General features: G+C 61.0%; 2 protein-coding genes across 2 annotated transcripts; both read left to right on the forward strand.

Moving 5' to 3' along the window:
- Window positions 1–7: 7 nt before the first annotated feature.
- LOC120856504 lies at window positions 8–2,745 on the forward strand. Its single transcript, XM_040231891.1, has 3 exons — window positions 8–357; window positions 435–1,320; window positions 1,719–2,745. The coding sequence occupies exons 1-2, from the start codon at window positions 144–146 to the stop codon at window positions 1,232–1,234; spliced, it is 1,014 nt and encodes a 337-aa protein (XP_040087825.1). The 5' UTR covers window positions 8–143; the 3' UTR covers window positions 1,235–1,320; window positions 1,719–2,745.
- A 5,403-nt stretch (window positions 2,746–8,148) lies between these two features.
- Window positions 8,149–21,108, forward strand: KLHL30 (kelch like family member 30). Its single transcript, XM_040231893.1, has 8 exons — window positions 8,149–8,263; window positions 9,985–10,799; window positions 12,118–12,253; window positions 14,031–14,117; window positions 14,610–14,765; window positions 16,455–16,643; window positions 17,618–17,763; window positions 19,025–21,108. Exons 2-8 carry the CDS (start codon window positions 10,026–10,028, stop codon window positions 19,274–19,276), a joined length of 1,740 nt encoding a protein of 579 aa, XP_040087827.1. The 5' UTR covers window positions 8,149–8,263; window positions 9,985–10,025; the 3' UTR covers window positions 19,277–21,108.
- Window positions 21,109–24,721: the final 3,613 nt, after the last annotated feature.

Below are 24,721 nucleotides of genomic sequence, written 5' to 3' on the forward strand. Positions count from 1 at the left end.
CAGGCCAGCAGAGACTCAGCGTGCCGCCCGCCGTGTCTGCCCCCCGATGGCTTCCTCCTAGGCTCCAAGACTGCACTCAGAGCCCCCCTTGTCACCACCGCGCCCGAGAAGCCCTCTCAGGACCCCAGTTGCCCTGCCCTAGGATGACTCGCCGGCTCCGCCCGTGCCCCCGGCCTGCGTGTCCCTTGGGCGCCTGCGATGCCAGCCTGTTCCCCACTGGCCACCCCCGGTCCCTGCTGAGTCGCCAGGACACCCCATCCCCCACTGCCTCCTGTGCCCGTGGTTCTGGCCACATCCTGAGCCTCTGTCTGCCCTCCTCCATTCCTTCTGGTGACCTTGGGCCATGCCCCTCCCCCTCTGCAGCTCCCCTCCCCTCCTGTGAAGTCTGGTGACCTTGGGCCGTGCCCCTCCTCCTCTGTGGCCCCCCTCCCCAACCTGTGAAGTGAGGGAGGAGCTAGGAAAACAGGATCTGGTGGTCAGGAGGCCTTCCTGTCAGACTGGGCTTCCCTCCCGAATTTTCCAGGTCAGCGTGCGGAGTCCAGGGAGCTTCAGGGAGAGGTGTTCTGCAGCTGTGCGAAGGCCCCACAGGCAGGAGTGGGGGAGAGGTTTCAGGAACCTTCCACAGCCTTCGCCTCCCTGCAGAAGCCCCCCAGGACAGCTCTCTTGCCTGTCCCTCCCCGCCTGCAGAGCTTGGAGGGCTCAGGCCAGCTGTGGGGGACCAGGGAGCCCTCCCATGCAGCTGGCCCAATGTCTCAGAGAGGGATGCTCAGGAAGAAATGAAATGGGGGGTGTCAGGCTGTCAGGGCTTCCCCAGACCAGTCAAGGGGGCGGTGCTGGACTGGGTTCCAGCTCCAAACCCTCCTGCAGGGTCGACACCGGACGTGAGTTTGCTAAAGAAAGACCCGTTCCTGCCGGCCTTCCCGTGTGTGCTTGCTGCCCTGAGCCCAGAGAGGGTCTTGCTGGGGGGACACTGAGACCTCAGTGCTCAGCTCAGCCAAAGCCCCAGAGCAGCATCCTTACCCCACAGGGCGTCCACGTTCTCATCTGTGAAATGGGGGTGTGGTGTGGACCCACCCACCCCCAGGGTCCTGGCAAGGGTGGACTGAGGCCCCCACGGGGGTCTCTGTCCCGGGATGACAGTGGCACTCTCCAGCTGTGTCAGTATTTTAAGGAGCACGTGCTAAGGAGCACGGCCCTGGCCCCAGGCAGCCACAAGCATCTTGTACGGTGTTGAGGCCCTGGCTCTTGGCCCTGAAGCTTGATCTTTGGAGCCGGACAAGGGCTGGTCCGCAGGACGCTGCTGCTGCCCGGGCTGGCGGGGTGAGCCTGGAGGTGGGGGGTCAGAAGGTGCTGGGCGCTCTGAGGCCTCTCTCCCCTGGGCCACCCACAGGACCCTGTTGTCCAAGGAGGCGGGAGCAGGCTGGGCAGCAGACGCAGAGCCCAGTCCCAGAAGTGGCCTGCTGGCCAGGGCTGCTCAGGAGACTGTGAGCAGGAGGCCCGCACACCCGAGTTCGGGCACGCCCCCCCAACTCACTGTGGCTTTGGGCAAGGCCCTCCATGGCCCCGAGCCTCATGTTCCCATGAGCATCCAGGACTCCAGGAGGATCGGGACTCCAGGGTTAGGTGGGGGGTGCTCAGACCCCAGCGTGAGGCCTGGTGCAGGGAAAGGTCCTCTCTGTTGGGCATTCACAGGTGACTCCCCAGATGTCCTTCTGCAGGCACTCTGCTTCCTGGGGGCCTCCTTATAAATACACTGTCTCCTGAGAGCACCCCCAGGGACCCTGAGTCCCTTGGGCTGGGCCGGAGAAGGCTGGTTTGCTATTTAAAAGATGTTCCAAGTGACTCTGATGCTCAGGGACCTCGGAACCCCACTAGCAACTCACTTGTGGGAAGCAGGTGTCCACTGCCATGGGTGGGTGCGTGGGGGGCCCCGCAAGGTCACATTCAGCTGTAGGGCCCTTTAACCTTGGCATTCAGTTGTCAAAACCCCACTGAGGATCCCAGAGCCCCTACCTAGGGATCCAGAGGGTGCAGACTTCAGTGAGGTGACCAGACACAAGGTGCAGAACCAGGGGCTTCCAGAAGAGTCAGGAAGATACTGGAGAAGGGGAGCCCGGTCTCCCTCCCTGGCCCCTTGTAAATGTGTGCAGGACAAACTCGAGGAAGACACTGTACCCAAGGTGGTGAGAGAATGTCACCTTCTCAGGAGGAGAATAAATATTGGAACAGTGTAAGCTCTTTGAATATCAATGCTTGGATTTAGAAGTATCAAACTTTTTTTTTTAATGCCTCTGAAGTTCTTTTGAAAGAAACCGTGAGCAAAGCTGGTTTCCCAGGTAGTGCTAGTGGTAAAGAACCTGCAGGAACAAAGCCAGCTGTGGAGCTGGGCCTACAAGAAGGCCTCCAGTGAGCCTGCCTCCTGGTACCACGCTTGGTGGGGTCCCTCCCTCAGTGTACCTTGGAATGTGGCAGAAGCCACAGACTGCACCTCCAAGTAGGCTATGAAAGACTCCCATCTTTGTTGCTGTCTTATTTCTGGGGAAAGCCAGCCGCTGTGTTAGGAGTAGTGCTGTGGAGAGGTTGGAGTGGACCTCTGTTCCAGGCCAGCCTCTGTCCCATGACTGCAGTCCAGTGGGCCACTTGGCACCAGCTATGGACAAATCCTGAAGCAGAACCACCCACTAAAGCATTTCCAGAGCCATGAAACTGTGTGAGATAATAAATGTTCATTGTTTTACAACACTAGACTTTGGGGTCATTTGTTATGCAGCAGTAGCTAGTTAATACAACAGACTAGAAGATTTTAAATAAAACAGTGATGAAGAGGCTTACATTTCAAGTAAGAAGAGATCATAATTATAGAGTAATAGTCCATTGATGGATTAGAGATCTCTTGAAGAAAATTGGAGATATCAAGGGAACATTTCATGCAAAGATGGACTCAATAAAGGACAGAAATGGTAGGGACCTAACAGAAGCAGAAGATATTAGGAAGAGGTGGCAAGAATACACGGAAGAACTGTACAAAAGAGATCTTCACGACCCAGATAATCACAATAGTATGATCACTCAGCTAGAGCCAGACATCCTGGAGTGTGAAGTCAAGTGGGCCTTGGGAAGCAGCATCACAAACAAACCTTGTGGAGGTGATGGAATTCCAGTGGAGCTATTTCAAATCCTGAAAGATGATGCTGTGAAAATGCTATACTCAATATTCCAGCAAATTTGGAAAACTCAGCAGTGGCCACAGGACTGGAAAAGGTCCGTTTTCATTCCAATCCCAAAGAAAGGCAATGCCAAAGAATGCTCAAACTACCGCACAATTGCACTCATCTCACATGCTAGTAAAATAATGCTCAAAATTCTCCAAGCCAGTTTTCAGCAATACGTGAACTGTGAACTTCCAGATGTTCAAGCTGGTTTTAGAAAAGGCAGAGGAACCAGAGATCAAATTGCCAACATCCACTGGATCATCGAAAAAGCAAGAGAGTTCCAGAAAAACATCTATTTCTGCTTTATTGACTATGCCAAAGCCTTTGACTATGTGGATCTCAATAAACTGTGGAAGATTCTTCGAGAGATGGGAATACCAGAACACCTGACCTGCCTCTTGAGAAATCTGTAAGCAGGTCAGGAAGCAACAGTTAGAACTGGACATGGAACAACAGACTGGTTCCAAATAGGAAAAGAAGTACATCAAGGCTGTATATTGTCACCCTGCTTATTTAACTTATATGCAGAGTACATCATGAGAAATGCTGGGTTGGAGGAAGCACAAGCTGGAATCAAGATTGCCAGGAGAAATATCAATAACCACAGATATGCAGATGACACCACCCTTATGGCAGAAAGTGAAGAAGAACTAAAGAGCCTCTTGATGAAAGTGAAAGAGGAGAGTGAAAAAGTTGGCTCAAGGTCAACATTCAGAAGACGAAGATCATGGCATCCGGTCCCATCACTTCATGGCAAACAGATGGGGAAACAGTGGCTGACTTTATTTTTCTGGGCTCCAGGATCACCACAGATGGTGATTGTAGCCATGAAATTAAAAGATGCTTACTCCTTGGAAGGAAAGTTATGACCAACCTAGACAGCATATTAAAAAGCAGAGACATTACTTTGTCAAGAAAACTCCATCTAGTCAAGGTTATGATTTTTCCAGGGGTCATGTATGGGTGTGAGACTATAAAAAAGCTGAGTGCCAAAGAATTGATGCTTTTGAACTGTGGTGTTGGAGAAGACTCTGGAGAGTCCCTTGGACTGCAAGGAGATCCAAGCAGTCCATCCTAAAGGAAATCAGTCCTGGGTGTTCATTGGAAGAACTGATGTTGAAGCTGAAACTCCAATACTTTGGCCACCTGATGTGAAGAGCTGACTCATTTGAAAAGACCCTGATGCTGGGGAAGATTGAGGGCAGGAGGAGAAGGGGACAACAGAGGATGAGATGGTTGGATGGCATCACCGACTCAATGGACATGGGTTTGGGTAGACCCTGGGAGTTGATAATGGACAGGGAGGCCTGGTGTCCTGCGGTTCATGAGGTCACAAAGAGTCGGATAGGACTGAACTGAGTCCATTGATGGAACTAGGGTTGTTCTGACCCTAGAATATGGTCATTCAAATCAGCAGAAGAGACACTTCACATTGCCCTTTTGCAATAGAGATGCTGCAGCAAATCCATGGGGGAAAGAAGGGATTGTTAATAATGTTGCTGAGAGTGTTGGGAACTATTTGGGGAAGAAAATGTATGACCTTACAGCACCCCATGCCTCAGATAAATCCCAGATGGAATAAGAGATACTGCAAGCAAGTAAATCCGTGAAACACCCTCTGAGGGGGTGTACGGGTCTGGTTGTGCAGGACCTCACAGCAGGACGGGGCCAGGCTGAGCATAAGGGATGGTCTTACCTCCTGCTGGTAAGTGCCTCGATCACCCGAGCTGGACGACTCTCTGTCCACGCATCAGGCCGTAAAGATGATCGTGTGCTTTACTGCGGTCATCTCACGCTCCCAATCTGTTCCGAGGCAAGGCACAAAGGTGACGCCTGTGTCATCACAGTCCGCAAGGCTCCCAACCTGCACGTCTGTTACTAGAAGTAACCGGGTGTCACTTCCACCTTCTTAAAGCGTGATGTGTCAACATTATGATGGAATTAAAAATCGCGCGGTCCAAAGACTTGTCGCATCAGAATGACTCATCACATCAGAAATGCTCGCCACAGAGTATCACGATAAAACAGAACACAGGCCACGCCGCAGTCCTGACTCCCGTGTGCTCATGGGGACTGTCTGCTGCCGGCTGTCTGCTTCGTGTCTTTCTGTTTTTCCAAATCTCCCGCCATGAACATGTGTTATTTTTATCATCATAAAAAGAAACAGGCAGCGTATTTTTAAAAATTGCCCCACTGGGGAGCAATCCGATGATGAGGATCTGTTGAGCCCCTGGTTTCGAGTTTCCCAAACCTGACCTGTCATCCGAGGCGCTGGGTCCCCGTAGGGTGTCCATTCTTGGCGCCCAGTGCTGTACACAGGCGGGAGGCAGGGAGATGCCCATGACCCTGTCCTGCCTCCTGCGGCCCAAATCAGGGGTGCATTAACCCTTCGTGCTCTGCCCGCAAACAGAGTAGGGGCTGGGGTCGGGAGGCAAAACCAATGCCTCTGTTCCCCTTGCAGCACCTTCTCCGGGATGGCCCTGGACACAGTGAGAGCTGGAGACTTCATGAAGCCCTGGGAGTGAGGCTGACGCTAAGGGAGCCTGGGGGAGTCCTGGAGCTCTGGGGAAGGGGCAGGGCCATGGGCTGGGCTGGGCTATGACTGAGCTGGGCTGAACTGGGATATGACTGGGCTGGACTGGGCTGAGCTGGGCTAAACTGGGATATGACTGGGCTGGACTGGGCTGAGCTGGGCTGAATTGGGCTGGACTGAACTGGCATATGACTGGCCTGGACTGGGCTGAACTGGGCTAAACTGGGATATGACTGGGCTGGACTGGGCTGGGCTATGACTGGGCTGGACTGGGCTGGGCTAAACTAGGTTATGACTGGACTGGGCTGAGCTAGGCTGGACTGAACTGGGATATGACTGGTCTGGCCTGGGCTGGGCTGGGCTGAACTGGGCTGGACTGAACTGTGATGTGGCTGGACTGAACTGGGATATGACTGGGCTGGCCTGGGCTGAGCTGGGCTGAACTGGACTGGACTGAACTGGGATATGACTGGGTTGGCCTGGGCTAGGCTGGGGTATGACTGGGCTGGACTGAACTAGGCTATGACTGGGCTGGCCTGTGCTGGGCTAAACTGGGATATGACTGGATTGGGCTGAGCTGGGCTGTGACTGGGCTGAGCTGGGCTAGGATATGACTGACCTGGCTGGACTGGGTTGGGGAGGGAAGCACGGACTCAGGACAGCTGTGAGTGAGCAGCGTGTGGGAGGCCCCGCGAACGTGTGGGCCGGCAGACGATCCCTGCAGTGTCTGTGATGAACACACTGCCACATGAGAGCAGAGACTGGGGCCGGCTCACAACCAGCGCCCCAGCAGGAAGCCGGGCCAGCTGCCGCATGCCCGGGAGGAGACAGCTGTCCCAAACCCGCGCTGTCCTGACACCCAGACACCCTGGGGAAATTCCCTTACCTTGCCAGGAGTGGGGCCCGTCACCCTGGTGCCCCCAGGCCCCTCTGCCCTGTAAGAGCACCAGCGAGTCCCCAGTGGGCTTTGGGAAGCCGGTCAGCCTTGGCCACCTGACTCCTCCACGTCCCAGCACACCTAGAAACTGGTTGTACTGGTGAGGCCCGAGCGGGTACAAGACGGAGGGGCTGACAGGCAGAGCCCCCCAGCTGGCCTCCCTGGTGCCTGAAGGCCTGGGGCTGGAAACGTCCCTCTGCCCCCTGGCATGAGAGATGTCCCCTCTGCCCCCTGGCAAGAGAGATGCCCCCTCTGCCCCTAGCATCAGAGATGTCCCCTCTGCCTCCTGGCATGAGAGATGTCCCCCTCTATCCCCTGGCATGAGAGATGGCCCCTCTGCCCCCTGGCATGATAGATGCCCCCTCTGCCCCTGGCATGAGAGATGGTCCTCTGCTCCCTGGCATGAGAGATGTCCCCCTCTGCCCCCTGGCAAGAGAGATACCCCCTCTGCCCCTGGCATGAGAGACGCCTCCTCTGCCCCTTGGCATGAGAGATGCCCCCTCTGCCTCCTGGCATGAGAGATTCCCCCTATGCCCCTGACATGAGAGATGCCCCCTCTGCCCCTGACATGAGAGATGCCCCCTATGCCCCTGGCATGAGAGATGCCCCTCTGCCCCTGGCATGAGATGCCCCCTCTGTCCCCTGACATGAGAGATGCCCTGCAGCCCCTCCAGCTCACCCCAGACTTGGTAGGACCTGTGACTCCAGAACCTGCAGAGATCCAGGCGTCAGGAGTTCCCCTGTCACTGCCGTGAACCCAGGCCTCCCAGGAGGCCATGAGCCTCCGAGGCTGTATTTTTAGACCATCCCGTTTCTTAGCCTTCCTGGGCATTACTACTAATGAAGACAGCAGGGCAGGCCCAAGGCCAAGGCTGCGATACAAGCGGACAGAGCCTCGGGACTGCACACCTCCATCACCAGCCTGGGAGGCGCCTCTCTGAGCCCCTCCTTTACCACCAAGACTCCCCAGCACCAGGGACCCCAGGTTTTGAAAGTCTTTGCTGAGCAACCCCCATTTCCTCACCATGGGCACTTTTCCCCATGTGGTAGAAAATAAGAGGCCATGTGAGCCCCTGTCAACAACCACAGGAAAGCTGGTATGTGCCAGGCCCCCATAACACCCTGGCCTTGAACTGGGGGCTCCATGTGGCCCCTGAGTCCCCAGCTCAGGCTTCACTGTGCCCCTCTTGCCAATGAAAAAACACAGAAGGGAGAGAGCCAGCACACCTCACTGGGAGTAAGGGGTAAGCCCAGACGTGCCACTCCCCGGGTGCTTCCTGCCGTCTGTCCTGGCCCAGGGGTCACAGGAGGCTCCCAGCCAGCATGGCCATTCAGAGAGGACAGGCAGAAAGGAGCTGTCACCTCTCTCCTCCCCCTACTGGCCACCCCCCCCCCCCATGCTGACAGAGACTAAAAATACCCTTCTGTCCCCACGTGGCTGCCAGCCCAGCCCAGCCCAGCCCAGCCCAGCGCAGCCCGGCCCCGTCATATCCCAGCAGGTCTTCCATGCCCCTTGGCCGGCTGGGCAGTCGTGTTCTCCAGCCCGAGTTCTGAGACGAGGTCTCAGAGACCCACTGAGAGGTAGGATTGGGGGGCAGCCAGAAGGGGGAGGTGAGGACCGGGGCTGGGACCAGCAGGGGAGGGGGAGTTATAGTGGACAGCCCAGTGGGCCTGGAGATCCCAGCCCTGGGTGCCTTGGGGAGAGACCTGCACACAGCCTAGACCCAGCCTCGGGGGCAGGGGTGGGGGCTCAGCGGGCCTGCTTCCCTCCAGGTCCTTCTGGAGAAGTGAGGGGCAGGCTGGACCACAGCTCTGCCTGCCCTTTGCTGTCCTGCTCACTCTGCCCTCCTCACTCCCGGCCTGGCAGGCACTGGGCAGGGGGCTCTGAGCCCCCCGGAAGCCTCAGCCCCCAGCGAGGACTGCAGGGCAGCAGGTGTCAGCAGATGACCTGAGGCTCCCCGGGATGGTGCCAGGCGCCCCCGCCCACTGGCCCCCGGCTGCCTGGGGCAGGGGCCGCCTGGCTAATCTCCTGTGCTCCCCCGGGAGGGACGCGCTGCCTTCCCCCCGGCCAGAGGGCCTTGCGGGGAGGGGTGAGGCAGGCTGGACGCCCACCAGGGCCCGGGACCCCTCCTGACCCAGCGGAGCCCAGGCAGGTTCTTGGGTCTCTGGGTGGGTTCTCTGTGTGCCTCCCTGCTCACGTCCCCGCCTCCGGCACGGACCCGGGTGTCCACAGTGCAAGGCCTCCTTACGGGCGCTTTGGGCTTTGTCGTTTCGATGGCACGGGGTGGATCCAGCATTTTGCACTGGCCTTCGCTTTGTTGGCTGCTAAGGCGCCCCCTGGTGGACTCGCGGCGTCTCAGCGTGCAGCTTCTTGCTGTGTGGTCACTCGGGGGAAGACAAGCTGCACAGAACTTTCTTTTCTCCGGGTCGGTTTTCTGGGGGCAAAAATATGAGAAGATCGTAAGGAAACATGTGCATAATTAAATTAGCCCAGAAGTGCGTTTGCTGGATCAGGCGATTCGAGCTGAGATTGCTCTCTTTTGGTTGTTTGTCTTTACCAACCTACATCCACTGACATGTTACCTGGGGGGTCCGGGGCCCGGGACCCCCGAGCTGTGTAGTCTTGGACAAGGGACTTGAGCCTCTTTTTGCCTCTGTTTCCCCAGCTTTAAAGGGACGGGAATAGCATCCGACGGCTGGCGGAGTTCCCATGAGGGCTGAATGACGAGTGTTTGTGCAAAATCCAGGATGGCCTGGTCCATGGGGGGCACCGTGAGGGTACGGCTGATCTCCCAGCCTTTTCACCTCCAGTCTCTCAGTCTGCAGATGATGAGGCTGGGACCAGAGAGGGGCGTGGCTCTCTCAAGGTCACCCAGCAAGGTCATGGCAGGCGAGGTTCCCTGTAACCACAGGCCAGTAAGGACCCGCGGGGCTGAAACTATTCAGATGCGGATGCGCATCCCAGCAAGGAGGATCTGGGAGATGAGGCCACTAGGAGTGTTGGGGGTGGCAGGGACCTCCGTGCTCCAGGGGGTCTGTTCCGCACAGTCCAGAGGTGCAGAGAGGGGCTGAGGCTTGGTTCTCTTGCTGGCCCATCCTGCCCTGATTGCTTAGCCTCTCTGAGCCTCAACCGCCTCCCCTGGGAAAGACAATGCCTCTGCCTCCCAGGGCCTCGGGGCTGGTTTAGGTGAGAGGCTGGGCGAAGCACTTCACACGTGATTGATGCTCAGACCAGCGGTCAGCCTGACGGGTGACTTGGGTGAGACAGTCCCCCGGCTGACCCTGCTGGCTTCTCTCCCCAGGAGCCCACGCGGACACCCGTGAGTAGGTGAACCTCACTGTCATGGTGCGGAACGTGGATGACCTGGACTTCCACCTGCCCTCGCACGCCCAGGACGTACTGGACGGCCTGCAGCGGCTGCGCTCCCAGCCCAAGCTGGTGGACGTCACGCTACTGGTGGGCGGCCGGGAGCTGCCCTGCCACCGTGGGCTCCTGGCGCTGAGCAGCCCCTACTTCCACGCCATGTTTGCGGGCGACTTCGTGGAGAGCTTCTCGGCACGTGTGGAGCTGCGGGATGTGGAGCCCGCTGTGGTGGCGCAGCTGGTGGACTTCGTGTACACGGGCCGGCTGACTGTCACCCAGGGCAACGTGGAGGCGCTGACCCGCACGGCCGCGCGCCTGCACTTCCCCGCCGTGCAGAAGGTCTGTGGCCGATACCTGCAGCAGCAGCTAGATGCCTCCAACTGCCTGGGCATCTGTGAGTTTGGGGAACAGCAGGGGCTGCTGGGCGTGGCCGCCAAGGCCTGGGCCTTCCTGCGAGAGAACTTCGAGGCCGTAGCCCAGGAGGACGAGTTCCTGCAGCTGTCCCAGGAGCGGCTGGCCGCCTGCCTGGCTGGCGATGTGCTGCAGGTGCAGCCAGAGCAGAGCCGGCTGGAGGCGCTGCTGCGCTGGGTGCGCCACGACCCCCAGGTCCGGGCTGCCCACCTGCCCGAGCTGCTCGGCCTGGTGCACCTGGACGCCGTGCCCCGGCCCCACGTGCAGCAGCTGCTGGCCTCGGAGCCGCTGATACGGGAGTCGGAGGCCTGCCGGGAGGCCCTGGCCCAGGGCCACGAGGGGGTGAGTGACAGGCGGGGAGCAGGGAGAGGAGCCCCGAGACCCCACCCACACGGGGACAGACAGGATGAAGTGGGCATCCCCGAGGTGTCCCCAGCCCGCAATTCCACCTCCCTGGAGTCCATTCACCTCCCAAGTACGTACTGCACAACCTGTGTGTGCCACTTCCTGCCCGTGAGGACAGGGGACCCAGAAGTGGTCATCCCCAGCCCACAGCTTGGTGGGGAAACCCCCTGGAAACACACCCAAGGCAGCATGAGAAAGGCCATGCTGGACTTTGGGTGTCCTCAGAGGGGCAGGCAGTCAGGGAAATCTGCCTTGAGGAGGCAGCCTCTGCGCTGGGCTTTAGAGGGAAGATAGGAGCCTAGCAAGGGTAAGGAAGCCAGGAAGAGTGCACAGCTGGCACAGAGGCGAGGGGCACAGACAAGCGTGGCAGCCGGCCACCACCTGTCCTTCGGGAGCTGCTCAAGCGTTTATGGGATGCAATTTCCTATCTGGGCTGGCAGTGGGCCTGGTGAGAGGGCAGGTCTTTAATGAAGTGAAAGGCCAGGGTGTGACAGGCAAGGAGCTGAAGTCTGTCTGCTCCCAGGCAGCTGGCTCAGGGCTTTGCTCAGAAGGACCTGTTAGGAGCCAACTCTGGGGACAAAGACGTGGCTCAGGCCAGTGGTGGGGTGTGTGGTAGCAAATACTGGCCACTCTGCAGCCGCACCACCAGCCACACGCCCACGAGGTGGTCACTCTGTAGGTGCTGGAGGTGGGATGTCTGGACATTTGAGGGTGGGTCAGAGAGGCAGTGGGACCTGGGATCCAGGGAGCTCTCACCCAGCAAGAAACATTCCAGCATTTCCTGCCACCCAGGGCCATCCTAGGTGGCCACCCCAGCTGGCACAGGGGAGCTGGGCTCCCAGGGGGAGGGGAGCCTACCTGAGGGACTGGGGACAGGGTCTGGGGGTTGGTTCCAAAGGTGGTGCAGAAACACCTCTGCTCAGCTGGGCAGGGGCTGGAGAGCAGCTGGGAGGGAGCAGGCCTCGCGCTCAGGCCCACGAGGACCTGGCTCCCACCTGTCCAGGTTCTGAGCGCTTGCCATCACCAGCCCATGGCAGCCATGGCATGTGGACGTGTATGCACACACACTCATGCACAAGCACACGCAGGCAGGCACACGCTGCAGCTCGCCCCACCACACGCGTGTGCACTGACTCAGGGCCACACTATGGACCCACAGCGGCTCCCAATGCCCAGGCCACGGCCAGCCTCTACACCCGGGCCCCTCTGCCCAGGGACAGGGCCTGCCCCTGACCCCAGCCCCCTGGCCTTGCAGGCGCTGCTGGCCCTCCCACAGAAGCTGGAGGAGGTCCTGGTGGTGGTGGGCGGGCGGGCGCTGGAGGAGGAGGAGGAGGGAGCTGAGGAGCTCACCCCCCAGACCGGGAACTTTGCCTTCTACCACACCAAGGCCAGTGAGTACCCCGCGGGCCCCACAGCCCCGACACAGGGTGCCCTCCGTCCTTGAGGTGGGGGGGTTGCAGAGGAGCGCGGGCCCCAGCAGGGCAGGGAGGTGGACTGTGGGGACCCCTGCAGACCCCTCTGCGTCCAGCCACAGCCCTAACTCGGGGGTTCCACACACTGGGGCCTGGGGAAAGCGGCCCCCGCCCAGACTGCCCTCTGTGGCAAAGTGGCCCCTGGCCCAGGTGGGAGGGCCAGTTGGCAGTGCTTCCCCTTGGCACTCTTGCTCTGTGTGCCTAATGGGGCCTCAGTCCTGAGAAGCACAGGAGCGGGGGCGCGACGGCTCAGGGTCAGGGTGCGCCCAGTGGGGTCCTGATTCCCACCTTTGAGCAGGTCACTTCGCCTCCTTGAGCCTCAGTTTCCTCACCTGTGAAATGGCCTTTGTAATGAGGAGTCAGTGGGAAGAAAGGGGGCCAGGCCTGCCTCTCCTGCCCAAGAGCCCCTTCACAGGTCCCCCCCACCAGAAAGGAGAGGTGAGAGGGCAGCAGGGCTCTGGGGGGCTGCCACGCCAGCCCTGGGAAGTTCTTCGGAAAGCACAGGTTTGCTGGCCGCCGTCCTGGCGCTGCTGGGCAGGGGGCCACCATCCCATGGCGTCAGCGGCTGGCGGGCTCCAGGAAGCTGGGGCTGGCTGTCCCAGGTCAGGGGCTGACGGGGGCGATTTGGGGGCTGACGTCAGCAGATAAGCTGGGAGCAGCTGTCCCTGAGACCCCGAGGGGGTGCGGCAGGGACGCTGGCAGGCAAAGGCCTGGTGCAGCCCCACCCTGGGGTGACACAGACGTGAGTCAAGGGGACACGCAGTCCCTGCCTAGCGGGGGTTCCGCCTGTCCTGAAAACCACTGTACCGTTGTAAACAGTAAACAGGAATCCTCCTGGGGACATCCCAGAGGCCGGTCTCTCCTACAGCCTTCCACAAACACCCAAAATGTGTCCATAGAGAGGACTAAACACTCCCATTTTTATTGTTCATTTTGGTTTTTTCCAAAGTCAACCTCTTGCTTTTGTAGCTTCGTGCAGTAATGTGGACACGTTACTCTGTGTCTCACCTCAGGGACACCAATTCTTACAGCCACTGTCTGCTGGGCAGCTGCCGGGTGGCAGCCGCATCTCCCACACTCACCCCCCCACCAGGAGAGAGATTAGCCCCATTCTACAGATGAGGAAACTGAGGCTGGGGCTTGTCTGAGGCCACGGCACTGGAGCAGGGGAGCGGGGATTGGAACCCACTCTGCCAGCTGCACAGCTGCGCGCGTCTGGTCCCCTCCCCGCTGCCCGTGGGCCCAGAAGGTGCTCGGGGTGAGCGAAAAGATGAGAAGCGAGTGAATGAAAGATGCTTGTGTTATGACCCACCTGTGGCTGGCGATCAGGCCCCTTAACCCCTCCTCCACCTGATTGGGGTGGGAGCTGACTCAGGGCCAAAAAGTCCATCGGGGTCGGTGGGATCGGCTGCAGGGTCAGGGTGAGAGCCGGCCCCTGGAGCCTGGATCCCTTCTTTGCACACCCAGGGTGCCAGGCCCCGAGGGTGGCATAGGGAGCCAGGGACCCCCTGGAGCCAAGCCTGGGGCAGCCGGGGCAGCCGGGGCCACTTTGAACCCGCGCCACTGGGTGTCCTTCCCCACCGCTGCACCCAGCTGAGTCCAGCCTCTGCCCCCCTCAAGCGGAAAGGCACAGAGCAGGAAGGGGGGCCCCCACAGTAAGCCCCGCCACCCTGACACTCCCCGTGTCTTCCACCAGAGAGGTGGATGGCCCTCCCGGACTTCCCCGACCACCACAAGTGGGGCTTCTCGCTGGCGGCTCTCAACAACGATGTCTACGTGACAGGTGGGTGGGCGAGGCCGTGTCCTGAGCCCCGTGGCTGAGCCCTGAATGCCATGCCCGGGTCGCTGGCCGTTTGGTCAAGGCTCTTCCAGACCTTTCCATCCTACAGAAACAAGGAAATGTCAAGTCCACCGGTCCACACGCGGGCACAGGGGAGCGTCACGGGCTCTGTCCTGCAGCTAGGGTCTACCCAGGAGGAAGCGTGGGAAGGAGGGGGTGTCCCTATGCTCTTATATCTTGGAAGTTGGAGGGGCGGTCCTCGGGAGGTTTGGTTGAGAAAACTTCCGCTGATGGAGGTCTGAGAGGCTGTCCCGCTTGTTTATGCGGTGTGGAGGGATCTCTACAGGTCACAGGGCTAGACAGTGCCCCCTGCCCAGGGTCCCGCAGAACGGAGGCCTGGCACCAAGGAGTGGGCAGGAGCCCCGGTGCTCAGCCCCCACCCGCCCGGAGGCCCCAGCCCAGTGGGCGCCCGCGTGGACAGAGCCTCTCTCGCAGGGGGCTCTCGGGGTTCCAGGACGGACGCGTGGTCCACCACGCAGGCCTGGTGCTTCCCCCTGAAGGAGGCCGCCTGGAGGCCCGTGGCGCCCATGCTGAAGGCCCGCACCAACCACGCCAGCGCTGCACTCAACGGGGAGATCTACGCGGTCGGCGGTAAGGCCCCTCCCCTCGCCCCGCCCCCACCCGGGCCCCGCCCCTTCCTCTTCCCCGCCCCCTGTCCGTCCCCACCCCCACACCTGAGCCCCGCCCCTCCCGCGCCCCGCCCCCTGCTGCCCACACCTGGACCCCGCGCTCCGCCCCCGCCCCCGGGCGCCCCTTCCCCCGGGCATCCTGGGGTGCGGCTCCGGCAGGAGTCTCGGAGCCCAGCTCCAGGCAGCTTCCATGTTTTCTGGGACGCAGAGAGCAGGACAAGGAGTCAGTCCCCCGACCCCGTGAGGAGCTGGGGCCTCAGCTGCCCGTGGGGATGGCCACGCTCATCCCAGGACCCAGGGCTCGGCCCTCAGCTTGGGGTCACCTCCTTGGTGACATCCCTGGGGCGAGGGGACCCACGGGGCATCCTTTCGCTGTCACCTGGCCTCCAGACACCCCCGGCCTGAGCTCAGGGCCTTCCGTATCCCCCCTGCACCCCAGAGGTGCGGCGGGGAGTCATCCCAGGGACGCTGACAGTTAGATGGATAGTGAGAGACCCAGCAGGAGGCTGAACAAGAGTGTCCCATGGCCTCCGGAGGTGACAGCTGGCCCTAGGGCCATCCCTGGGGCCCCACCTGTCCCGGGGACCCCCTTTCCCTCAGTGGCTTCCATGTTCCCCACCCAAGGACAGAGGGCTCACACAGGGGTACAAGGCAGCTTGGGGCCCAGGCTCTCAGAGCCCGAGGTGGGCGCCCACCCACGGCTGGTCTGAGTCACCGTCACACCCAGGCGGTCCAGGGCCGGGAAACTGTGTGTGTGCTAAGTCACTTGGTCGTGTCTGACTCTGCGACCCCACGGACTACAGGCCACCAGGCTCCTCTGTCCACGGAACTCTCCAAGCAAGAACGCTGGAGTGGGTTGCCATGCCCTCCTCCAGGGGATCTTCCCTACCCAGGGATCGAGCCCACGTCTTGCATTAGCAGGCGGGTTCTTTTCCACTGGCACCATATGGGAGGGGCTGGGTGAGGGGCTGCCTAAAAGTCCCCCCAAGAATAACTTTCTCCATCCCAGGAAGGGCCTCCGCCATGTGAAGGGCCTGGAGATGGCGGCCTCCTGGGACCCCCACAGGCACCTCTCCAGTCACCCCAGGCTCTGAAGGGCTCAGAGCAGCTGGGCCTCACCGGGAGGCCCCATTACCCGCTCCGAAGTGGGGCATCCCTGGTCCAGGAGCCCACTCCCATGCCACTTCTTGGCCAGTGGCCTTGGACAGACACCCTCCTTTCTCTGAGTTCTGCTCCCTTCTCTGTAAAACGAGGCACGTCACCTGCCTCTCGGGGCTTCCCAGGTGGCTCGGTGGGCAAAGCATCTGCCTGCAAGGCAGGAGATGCAGGTTTGATCCCTGAGTTGGAAAGATCCCTTGGAAGAGGGCAGCATGACAACTCACTTGAGTATTCTTGCCTGGAAAACCCCATGAACAGGGGAGCCTGGCGTGCTGCAGTCTATGGGGTCTTAAAGAGTCGGGCACGACTGAAGCCACAGACCGTGCATGCATGCACCTGCCTCTCCAGGCTGTGCCCACCTCCCCCTGCCCTTGTCCCCATGGGCATCCAGGGCAGCCCCTGCAGCCTCCACGGAGCCTCAGATGCTGTGTTTTCAGCAACCTTCCCTCGTCCTAGCCCCCCGCAGCCCTAACCCCACCCCTTGGCCCAGCAGGCACCACTCTGGATGTTGTGGAGGTGGAGAGCTATGACCCCTTCACGGACACCTGGACGCCTATCCGCCCAGCCCTCAAGTATGTCAGCAACTTCTCCGCGGCCGGCTGCGGGGGCCGGCTCTACCTGGTGGGCTCCAGTGCCTGCAAGTACAACGCCCTGGCTCTGCAGTGCTACAACCCGGTCACAGGTGTGGAGGGGGACAGGGGCCGTGGCTTGGGCTGGGGGCGGCCCGCGGGGCCCAGGGATCGGGCACAGGTGGCCACAGGGCCCCTCTGCAAGACTGTGACCCTGTCTCAGCAGCTGGATGGGTGGGGGGACCCCGGGGATAGGTGTGGCCAACGCGGTCAGGGAGCAGGCAGCCACAGGCCTCTTACAAAGGGCCATGGCACCCCCCCCAGAGATGGATGGGGTGGTGGAGGAAGGCAGGGGCCCACAGGGGTCACCAGCACAGAGCGACAGCCCCCCACAGTCTAGAGGTGTGGGGGCTGGAGGCACAGTGCCAGGTGGAGGGTGGGGGGGACCAGGAAGCCCTGCCTCAGGTCCTAAACCTTGTCTGGCTGCTGGATCGGCCTGGAGCCGGCCTTGTGGGAAGGAGCAGCAGGCCTGGACCCCCGAGGTCCGGTGGGCACCAGCTCAGGCTCTAGGGTTGGGGTTGGGGATTGGGCCCTGATCTGAGGATACAGGGCTCGCACAAGGCACCTCCTTCCTGGCGTGGGCCAGGCCCGAGAGGGCGCGAGTCGAGAGGGAGTGAGTCCCCTGCTTCTTGGGGTGATCAAGCCAGAGAGGGGGGTTCTTGAGCTGTTTCAGGGGTAAGGAGCCAGCTCTCTCTCTCTCTCTCCCTCGGGGCAGCCCTTCCGGTCCATCATCTGGACGGTGGGGCTGAGGATCCCACAAGACGGACCAGGCCCAGGGTCGGGTGGGGACCCTGGGTACCAGACCGAGGGGCCAGCAGGATGGAAACAGAGGCCCCAGGCGCCCACTCAGGCCAAGGCCTCCGGATGCCTCGTAGCCCCTCCTGAGGACCCGAGGATGAGGCTCTTGGGGACACTGCCCTCCCCCCTGAGCAGGAGTGGGGCTCAGCGGGGTGCCCCCACCCGCACGGCAGAGCAGGGAGGCTCAGAGAGGGCCTCTTCGGTGACGCGGGTGGGCGTGTGTCTGCAGACGCCTGGAGCGTGATTGCCTCGCCCTTCCTCCCCAAGTACCTGTCCTCTCCACGCTGCGCTGCCCTACACGGGGCACTCTACCTGGTGGGAGACAACACCAAGAAGGTCTATGTGTACGACCCAGGGGCCAACTTGTGGCAGAAGGTGAGCCACCCCTACCCCTGGAGAGAGCAGGCCTGGGGTGTGGGCCCCGCTGGGGCAGGGGAGAGGGGATGGGACCTGCAGACACAAGGGCCCAGAGCGCCCCCCTCCCGAGGATCCAGGGCCGCTGGTCCTGCGGATGCTCTGTCCCAGCACATGGAGAAACCTGTCCTCCTCCTCAAGGGGGCAAAACCAGGCTCGGCCAGGGGCACTCCGGGGCCGGTGGACTCAGAGAGAGAGCCTCCTCCCTGATGCGGCCAGGCCTGTGAGGGAGTGAGTCCCCTGCTCCTGGGGGTGATCAAGCCAGGGAGTGGGGTTCTTGAGCTGTTTCAGGGGCAAGGAGCCAGCCCTTGGCCCCCGAGCCGCGCTCCCACTCCTGCTACTGCCCCCTCCTGCATCACCCCAGGGCAGGGGACGGGGACTCATGGAGGCACCAGAGCCCCAGCCTCTCTCCTGTTTCTTCCTGAGAAGGAGGAGGGACAGTGCCCAGAGCCTGCGGCGGCGTCTGCTAGCCAGGCCAGCCGGGCCACAGCGGGTCCTCTGTGATCCACTGACCGCAGCTGTCCCCTGGCGTCAGTGCTCAGCTGACCGGAGGCCCCCGTGACAGCAGCGCAGCAGCTGCAGGGCAGGCCTGCCCGGCTCCGTCCCCGGGGCCCTGCCCCACCCGGCTCCGTCCCCGGGGCCCTGCCCCACCCGGCTCCGTCCCCGGGGCACCGGCCACGGGGCTGGATGTTGTCCTCCGCAGGCCCGGAGTTCTGCCGCCTGTTCCCGTCTCCACCTGGGGGGGCCTCCTCCTTCCTGCCCTCGCAGGCTCTTAGGGAAGGGCACACACCTCTCTTCCCCTGGCCTGGGGAAAGCTGTGAGCCCTCAGCCCGCAGCCCCCGGCCAGGGCACCCCTGAGGCCCCGGGCTGAGTCGAGGGCAGAGCGATGAGTCCCCCGGGGAGTCCGTCAGGGCGGAGGCCACACCGTGTCCTCGAGACTGACAGAGAGTCAGAGGCCCAGCAAGCACCCTGGGAGCGAGGCCGGTCCCCTTCGACGCCCCAGGCTCAGATATGGGCAAACCCGGAGAGCAAGGGGTGGCTGGGAACGTTATCCCCAGAGCAGCGGGGTCTCCCCACAAAGGAAGAGTCTCAGGGATCCCCCGGGGGCAGCCGGGGGCAGGGCTGAGGCCCCAGGAGGCAGGTGGGTCACCCTGGATGGGGGGGGTGGGGCGAGGTGCCCCCCACCCTGAGGCCCGGGGCGCTGAGGGCAGACCGTCTGCAGGTGCAGCCCCTGCACAGCCTGCACGAGAACGGGGCGCTGGTGCCTCTGGGGGACGCCCTCTACGCCACGGGCGGCCGCTGGCAGGGCATGGCCGGGGACTACCGCGTGGAGATGGAGGCCTACGACCGCAGCCGGGACGCCTGGGTCCGCCTCGGCGCCATGCCCCGCCTCTGGCTCTACCACGGCGCGTCCGCCGTCTTCCTGGACGTCTCCAAGTGGACCCAGCCCTTTGGGCCGGCCCCAGAGCCCTGAGCCGCCCCGCGGCGCCCCTGGAGCAGGCCGGCGGTGCCCCCACCCCAGGGGCACGGCCCCCTCTCAGTCTGGTTTGTCTGACGGCTCAGCGTCACCGGCCCCTCTGGGTCCAGGCTGGGCTGGGGCCACCGGGGATGACAGGGGACAGAGTCTTCATCTCCGCGGCCACCACTCCAAACTCAGAGCTGACGAGCGGCAAGGACTGGGCCTCTGCATGCCTGGAAGGATGGGGAGAAGCTGTGCTCCTGCTGTGGGGCACCTGAGACCTCGGAGCAGGGAGCCAGGCCCCGGGGGGCAGCGTGAGAACTCGCGATCTGTCTGAGGACCGGCCGCTCCGGGCTGTGTGTCCCACGGGCGGTGGTCGGAAGGAGCCACACGGATGAGGGGGACAACTGGGCCCTGGAAGCTGGGGGAATGCCGAGGGTGGGTGGCACCGAGCAGAGGGCCCTGAGGTGGGGTCAGCGCCCTCTGTGGGGGGCCTGCTTCTATCTCACAGCTGTGTGACCCACCCGGCCGCCCCCGCCCGGTCTCAGGCACACAGGGTTGGCTCGGGAGGGGTCTCCCGGCCCCCAGGCTCACACTGGCACCTGGTTTCCAAAGGCTGCTTCTGCGGAAATAGAAGGCCCAGCTCGTTCTGGGTCAGCCCCCAGGAGGGCAGCGCCCGCAGAAACAAAGAAGGAAGGAGGCAAGCTGTGGGGGCTGGGAGAGACAGTCCTTCCGCTTGCTGGGGGCTGGGGGCAAAGAGGGTGGCAAGACTGCCCAGAGGGGGGGTCAAGACGGGCCTGAGCGCCCCCCTTCTTGGGGTGTGTGCTCAGTTGCTTAAGTCATGTCAGACTCTTTGCAACCCCCCGGACCATACCTGCCAGGTTCCTCTGTCCATAGGCCCCTCCAGGCAAGAATACTGGAGTGGGTGGCCATCTCCTCCTCCGGGGGATCGAACCCATGTCTCTTACATCTTCTGCGTTGGCAGGCAGGTTCTTTACCACCAGGGCCTAAACGAAGGCACTTCGTCAGAAGGAAGGTCCCCAGAGGGGAGCGGGCGGGGCTGCTGTCCTGGTGTTCTGGGGCAGGGCTGGTGTGGTGTCCTGGTGTTCTGGGGATAGCTCCTGGGTGCTCTGGTGACTTGCCCTCAGGTGGCCAGCTGGGCGAGGAGGCCCAGCACGTGGACTGCCCAGAGTCCCCCAAGATGTACTGGGGCCCCTCGCAGGGCAGGTTCAGCCCCCTGCCCCTCCGCACCCGTCCTGAATGAGGCCCCGTGCCTGTGGCCACTGGGACGACGGAGGCCCCTCACCCATCCCGCCTCGACACAGGCTTGGTGGGGGCCCCAGGCTTGGCTCTATCCCCGGCACCGACCTGCCGAGCCCTCGGGCGCTCCCATCACCCTCCAGACCTGGGTTTCCTCTCTGGGGCCAGCCCGTAGGCTCCTCCAAGAGACCCTCGGGGACTGCAGAGCCCCCTGACATTGCTGGTTCTGAGTATCGGGTCCCAGGTCCCTCCGGCTCCTGTAGACCCAGGGCCACTTTCCTCCCAGACTGACTCCGGCCCATCTCTTCTGAGGGACCTGAGTGGGTCCCAGGATTCAAACAGAGCAGGGCGTGCTGAGGGTCTGCTCCCAAAGGAACATGAGCCGCAGCCCTCAGGATGCCTGGTCGGTCAGATGGTGGACGGGGTGGGTGAAACTGAGGACGGAGGTCTCTGGGATCCTCGCTGCTTTCTCTAAGAAAATCACCTGAAATATTTTTTAGACGCTGATCAAAGGTGCTATTTTAAAGACTCAGCATGTCACACTGGAATTTTTTTCTGATTAAATACACATAGTTGAAAATGTCCTAGGTGAAGGCCTGCTTTCTTCTCCACCCGCCTGCACGGCAGCGGGGCTCAGTACTTGGGGTGGGGGAGCACACCCCCTGCAGGGCCTGGGGCTCCACTTGGGGGCCCAGACTGCCCGAGCTGCTGCTATTCAGGGTACCTGGATCTGGCCCCTCAAGTTCAGTGATGGAAGAACTTGATGGGGGGCTGCGTCCGAAGTGTGGGCAGGCTGAGGCAACTCAGCGGGGGGCTCAAGAAGCTACCAGGACCACCAACAGGGCACCTGGGGGCTCCAGGACCTCAGGCCAACCCCAAGGCTTAGCCTCAGTTTCCTCATCTGCACAGTGGGGACAACCACGTGATTTGAGAGCCGGGTGATGTCGGGCACATGGGAAAGGCAGGCTGACCGCAGCCCACCCCCTGCCCCCCCAGAGGCCACTCCATAGGCTGCTGAGGCTCCTGCGGTTCTGAGGGCAGAGGGAGCTGGGCTTCCCATGACTTCATCGGCAGAGGTCCTTCCTCTGCTGGAAGAGAAGCGAGTGGGAACAGCTTGGCTGCATCAGGCTGCCGGGAAGCCAGGGCCAAGGCCGTGACCTGAGGGCCTAGGAATGAGTCTTGGATTTCCGCCAGGCCCGAAAGCACAGGGTAGATTAGGGGGCCACCCCACACGCCATCCGGCCCCCGCCTGCGGCCACTCCAGCGCCTCAGCCCTGGGACCCTGGGACCTTACCTTGCCCGCAGGCGCTACGTGAACAGAACACAGGCCAGCAACCCAGAAGCAGAGTCCCCAGGCAGCAGGGGGGCGCTACCCCCCTTTCTGCACCCACAGGACGCTGCTGCCGGGGAGGGGCACACAGGGCTCCCACAGCCCTGTGTAGGGGGGTCCTTGGCCTGCGTGATGCTTTGCTGAGCTCCCCTCCCCTCCATGGGGGCTTTCATGGAGCTGTGAACCCCCACCAGACAGGGAGCCCCACATGGAGGTCACAGCTCTCTGCACGCTCCCGCCCTGGGGCTGGGCCATGTCGTCACCTCCAGAGAGCGTCCAGAGGCCGCTCGGCAGCGGAACAGATCTGATTTGGGTCTCCTGGCGGCCCGTGACACCATGAGGACTGCTCGCTGCTGGGAAAACAGCTATTCTCACAGGGCAGTGGCTCCTGTGCTCACTGTTGACCGCACGAGGGCCAAGGCTCCCTCCTGTGAGCTGGCAGCCATATCAGGAGACTATCAGAAGGATCGTACGACCCAAACCCGGCCCCTCTGTTCCCCCGTGTCCCCGGCATCGCCAAAGGTGACAGAGCCTGAGACTCACCCTCCCAGGGCGCAGGACGGGACTAACAGCAGATATGGTCCTGGGAGCAGCCGGCCTCACGTGAACAGAACACAGGCCAGCAACCCAGAAGCAGAGTCCCCAGGCAGCAGGCCTCCCTCTGGGGGTGGCCGTTCCCAGCCACTGTACCCCTAAAGAGTGGGACCCCAGACGAGGGCTCGGGGCTGACAGCTGTCATTGTGCCCATTGTACAGAGTGGCAAACTGAGGCTCTGAGGGATGCGTGTCTAAAGGCCCCGAGATGGGCCTCCTCCAGAGCCACAGGGGGCTGTGTGAGGACCAGCTTTGCCGAGCAGACCTGCGGCTGGGTCTGGCCAGGGCAGGGCCTCTGTCTTCAGGCAGGTCTGAGGGCTCCCTCTCCCCGACAACATGACATGGTGACCCGGAAGGCAGGCAGGCAGGCCGGCCTCGCTCACGGCTCCACGCAGCACCTGGGGCCGCACCTCACCCATAGCAGGGCCTGAGGACACACGTGCATTCACCCCAGCTCTCAGACAAGGAGGCTGAGACTCCCAGAAGCTCCTGGACAGGCCAGCCACCTTCGGGGGAGGGGCAGGGCCCAGGAGGAGCCGCTTTCCCCCCACACCGGGTGGCTGCTCTGTGGCCTTGCATCCTCCCTGCTGCCATCCAGGGAAGGGAGAGCTCTGTGATGAGCACCTGGTTCAAGAGAGGCAGCTGTACGCATTGCCCTGGGCTTCGCTCACAGCCAGACCCCCGCAGGAAATCCCTAAGGGGCGCCCGTCTCAGGGAGAAGAGAGCCATGGTTCAGTACCCTTCCAGCTCATCATCAGAAACAGGAAGGACTTTGATGCAAAGCGTGTGGCTGTGAAGATGGCATCATGCCCAGGGGGAAAGGGGTCCAGCCCAGCCCCAAGCCCAGGCTGTGCGTGCCTGGTGAGCCCCCAGCTGCACGGGCTGACCAGCTGGGCCATGGGAAGTGAATGCAATGCTGGGTGAGGACAAGCCTTTTCCGAATTAAGAAGGTATCACTCACAGAGCTGCACAAGCCGAGAACAGACACCCCTCTCTGCCAGCAGACTGCGGGTTTCAGCAATGAAAATACCCCACACTCGGCATCCCGTGGTCTCAAAGTCTCCCCCCAAAGTGAAACAGAACAAAAATGTTAATGCTGAAGCACACGCCCAGCACACACGCACATCATTACAAAGTTCCAGTGCCTGGCTTTCTAACAGACGTGCCTGTGGGGCCAGAAGACAGAAGCCACCCGAGAAATCCTGAATTCTCTGAGGGCCTTCCAGCAACACCATCTACAAATATTGGAGCAAATGCCTTTGTCTGTAACAAAACTACTGAATGGTTGTCAGTGGAATAAGTTCATACACTTTATTGAATGCATACAATATAAACCAGTACTTCTCACATGTCTTTTTGCAAAGCTGTAATTTCTTTTTCTTTTTGTAAATTAATCTACTTATTTTAATTGGAGGTTAATTACTTTACATTACTGTAGTGGATTTTACCATACATTGACATGAATCAGCCATGGGTGTACATGTGTCCCCCATCCTGAACCCCCTCCCACCTCCCTCCCCATCCCATCCCTCAGGGTCATCCCAGTGCACCAGCCCTGAGAGCCCTGGCTCATGCATCGAACCTGGACTGGCGATCTGTTTCACATATGGTAATATACATGTTTCAATGCTATTCTCTCAGATCATCCCACCCTCGCCTTCTCCCACAGAGTCCAAAAACCTGCTGTTTACATCTGTGTCTCTTTTGCTGTTTTGCATATAAGGTCATCGTTACCATCTTTCTAAATTCCACATATATGCAGTATTATACTGTATTGGTGTTTTCTTTCTGCCTTACATCACTCTGTATAATAGGCTGAAGTTTCATCCACCTCATTAGAACTGATTCAACTGCATTCTTTTAAATAGCTGAGTAATTTTCCACTGTGTATATGTACCACAGCAAAGCTGCAATTGCTATAGGAATTTCTATTTTTTTAATTCCATTGATACCTTCCCCTCCCCAAACATGTATAAAGACGGAATTCCCGCGCAGTTCTAATTTGCAGACTCTAAGTCTCATAGAGTGAGTCTATGGGACACATAGATCCCTGGGTGGGGGGAACCCATTCTCAGGGTGAGAAGGGCTTTTTTTTTAAAGAAAGCTAAAACTATCATCACCCCCACATCCTACAAGGAAAGAGGCAGAACCAGAGGGAGCATTAACATCAAGTTTCAGGCTTTTCCTAAAGTGCAGAGTTACCTGTCTCCTGGAAACAGTCCACGGCGGGGAGAGCGGGGCAGGGGTTCGGGGGGGGGGGGGGGGCCCGCAGGTGGT

The sequence above is a fragment of the Oryx dammah genome, unplaced genomic scaffold, assembly GCF_014754425.2.
Source record: "Oryx dammah isolate SB20612 unplaced genomic scaffold, SCBI_Odam_1.1 HiC_scaffold_28, whole genome shotgun sequence".
NCBI lineage: Eukaryota > Metazoa > Chordata > Mammalia > Artiodactyla > Bovidae > Oryx > Oryx dammah.

What these genes read in the sequence shown, in the direction of transcription:
- LOC120856504 (XM_040231891.1), top strand. Translation starts at nt 144, where the DNA reads ATGACTCGCCGGCTCCGCCCGTGCCCCCGGCCTGCGTGTCCCTTGGGC. An exon ending in TGGGCCATGCCCCTCCCCCT is followed by an intron (nt 358 to 434) that starts CTGCAGCTCCCC and finishes CCCCCTCCCCAA; the next exon opens with CCTGTGAAGTGAGGGAGGAG.
- KLHL30 (XM_040231893.1), top strand. Translation starts at nt 10,026, where the DNA reads ATGGTGCGGAACGTGGATGACCTGGACTTCCACCTGCCCTCGCACGCC. An exon ending in TGGCCCAGGGCCACGAGGGG is followed by an intron (nt 10,800 to 12,117) that starts GTGAGTGACAGG and finishes CTGGCCTTGCAG; the next exon opens with GCGCTGCTGGCCCTCCCACA. An exon ending in GGAGATCTACGCGGTCGGCG is followed by an intron (nt 14,766 to 16,454) that starts GTAAGGCCCCTC and finishes TTGGCCCAGCAG; the next exon opens with GCACCACTCTGGATGTTGTG.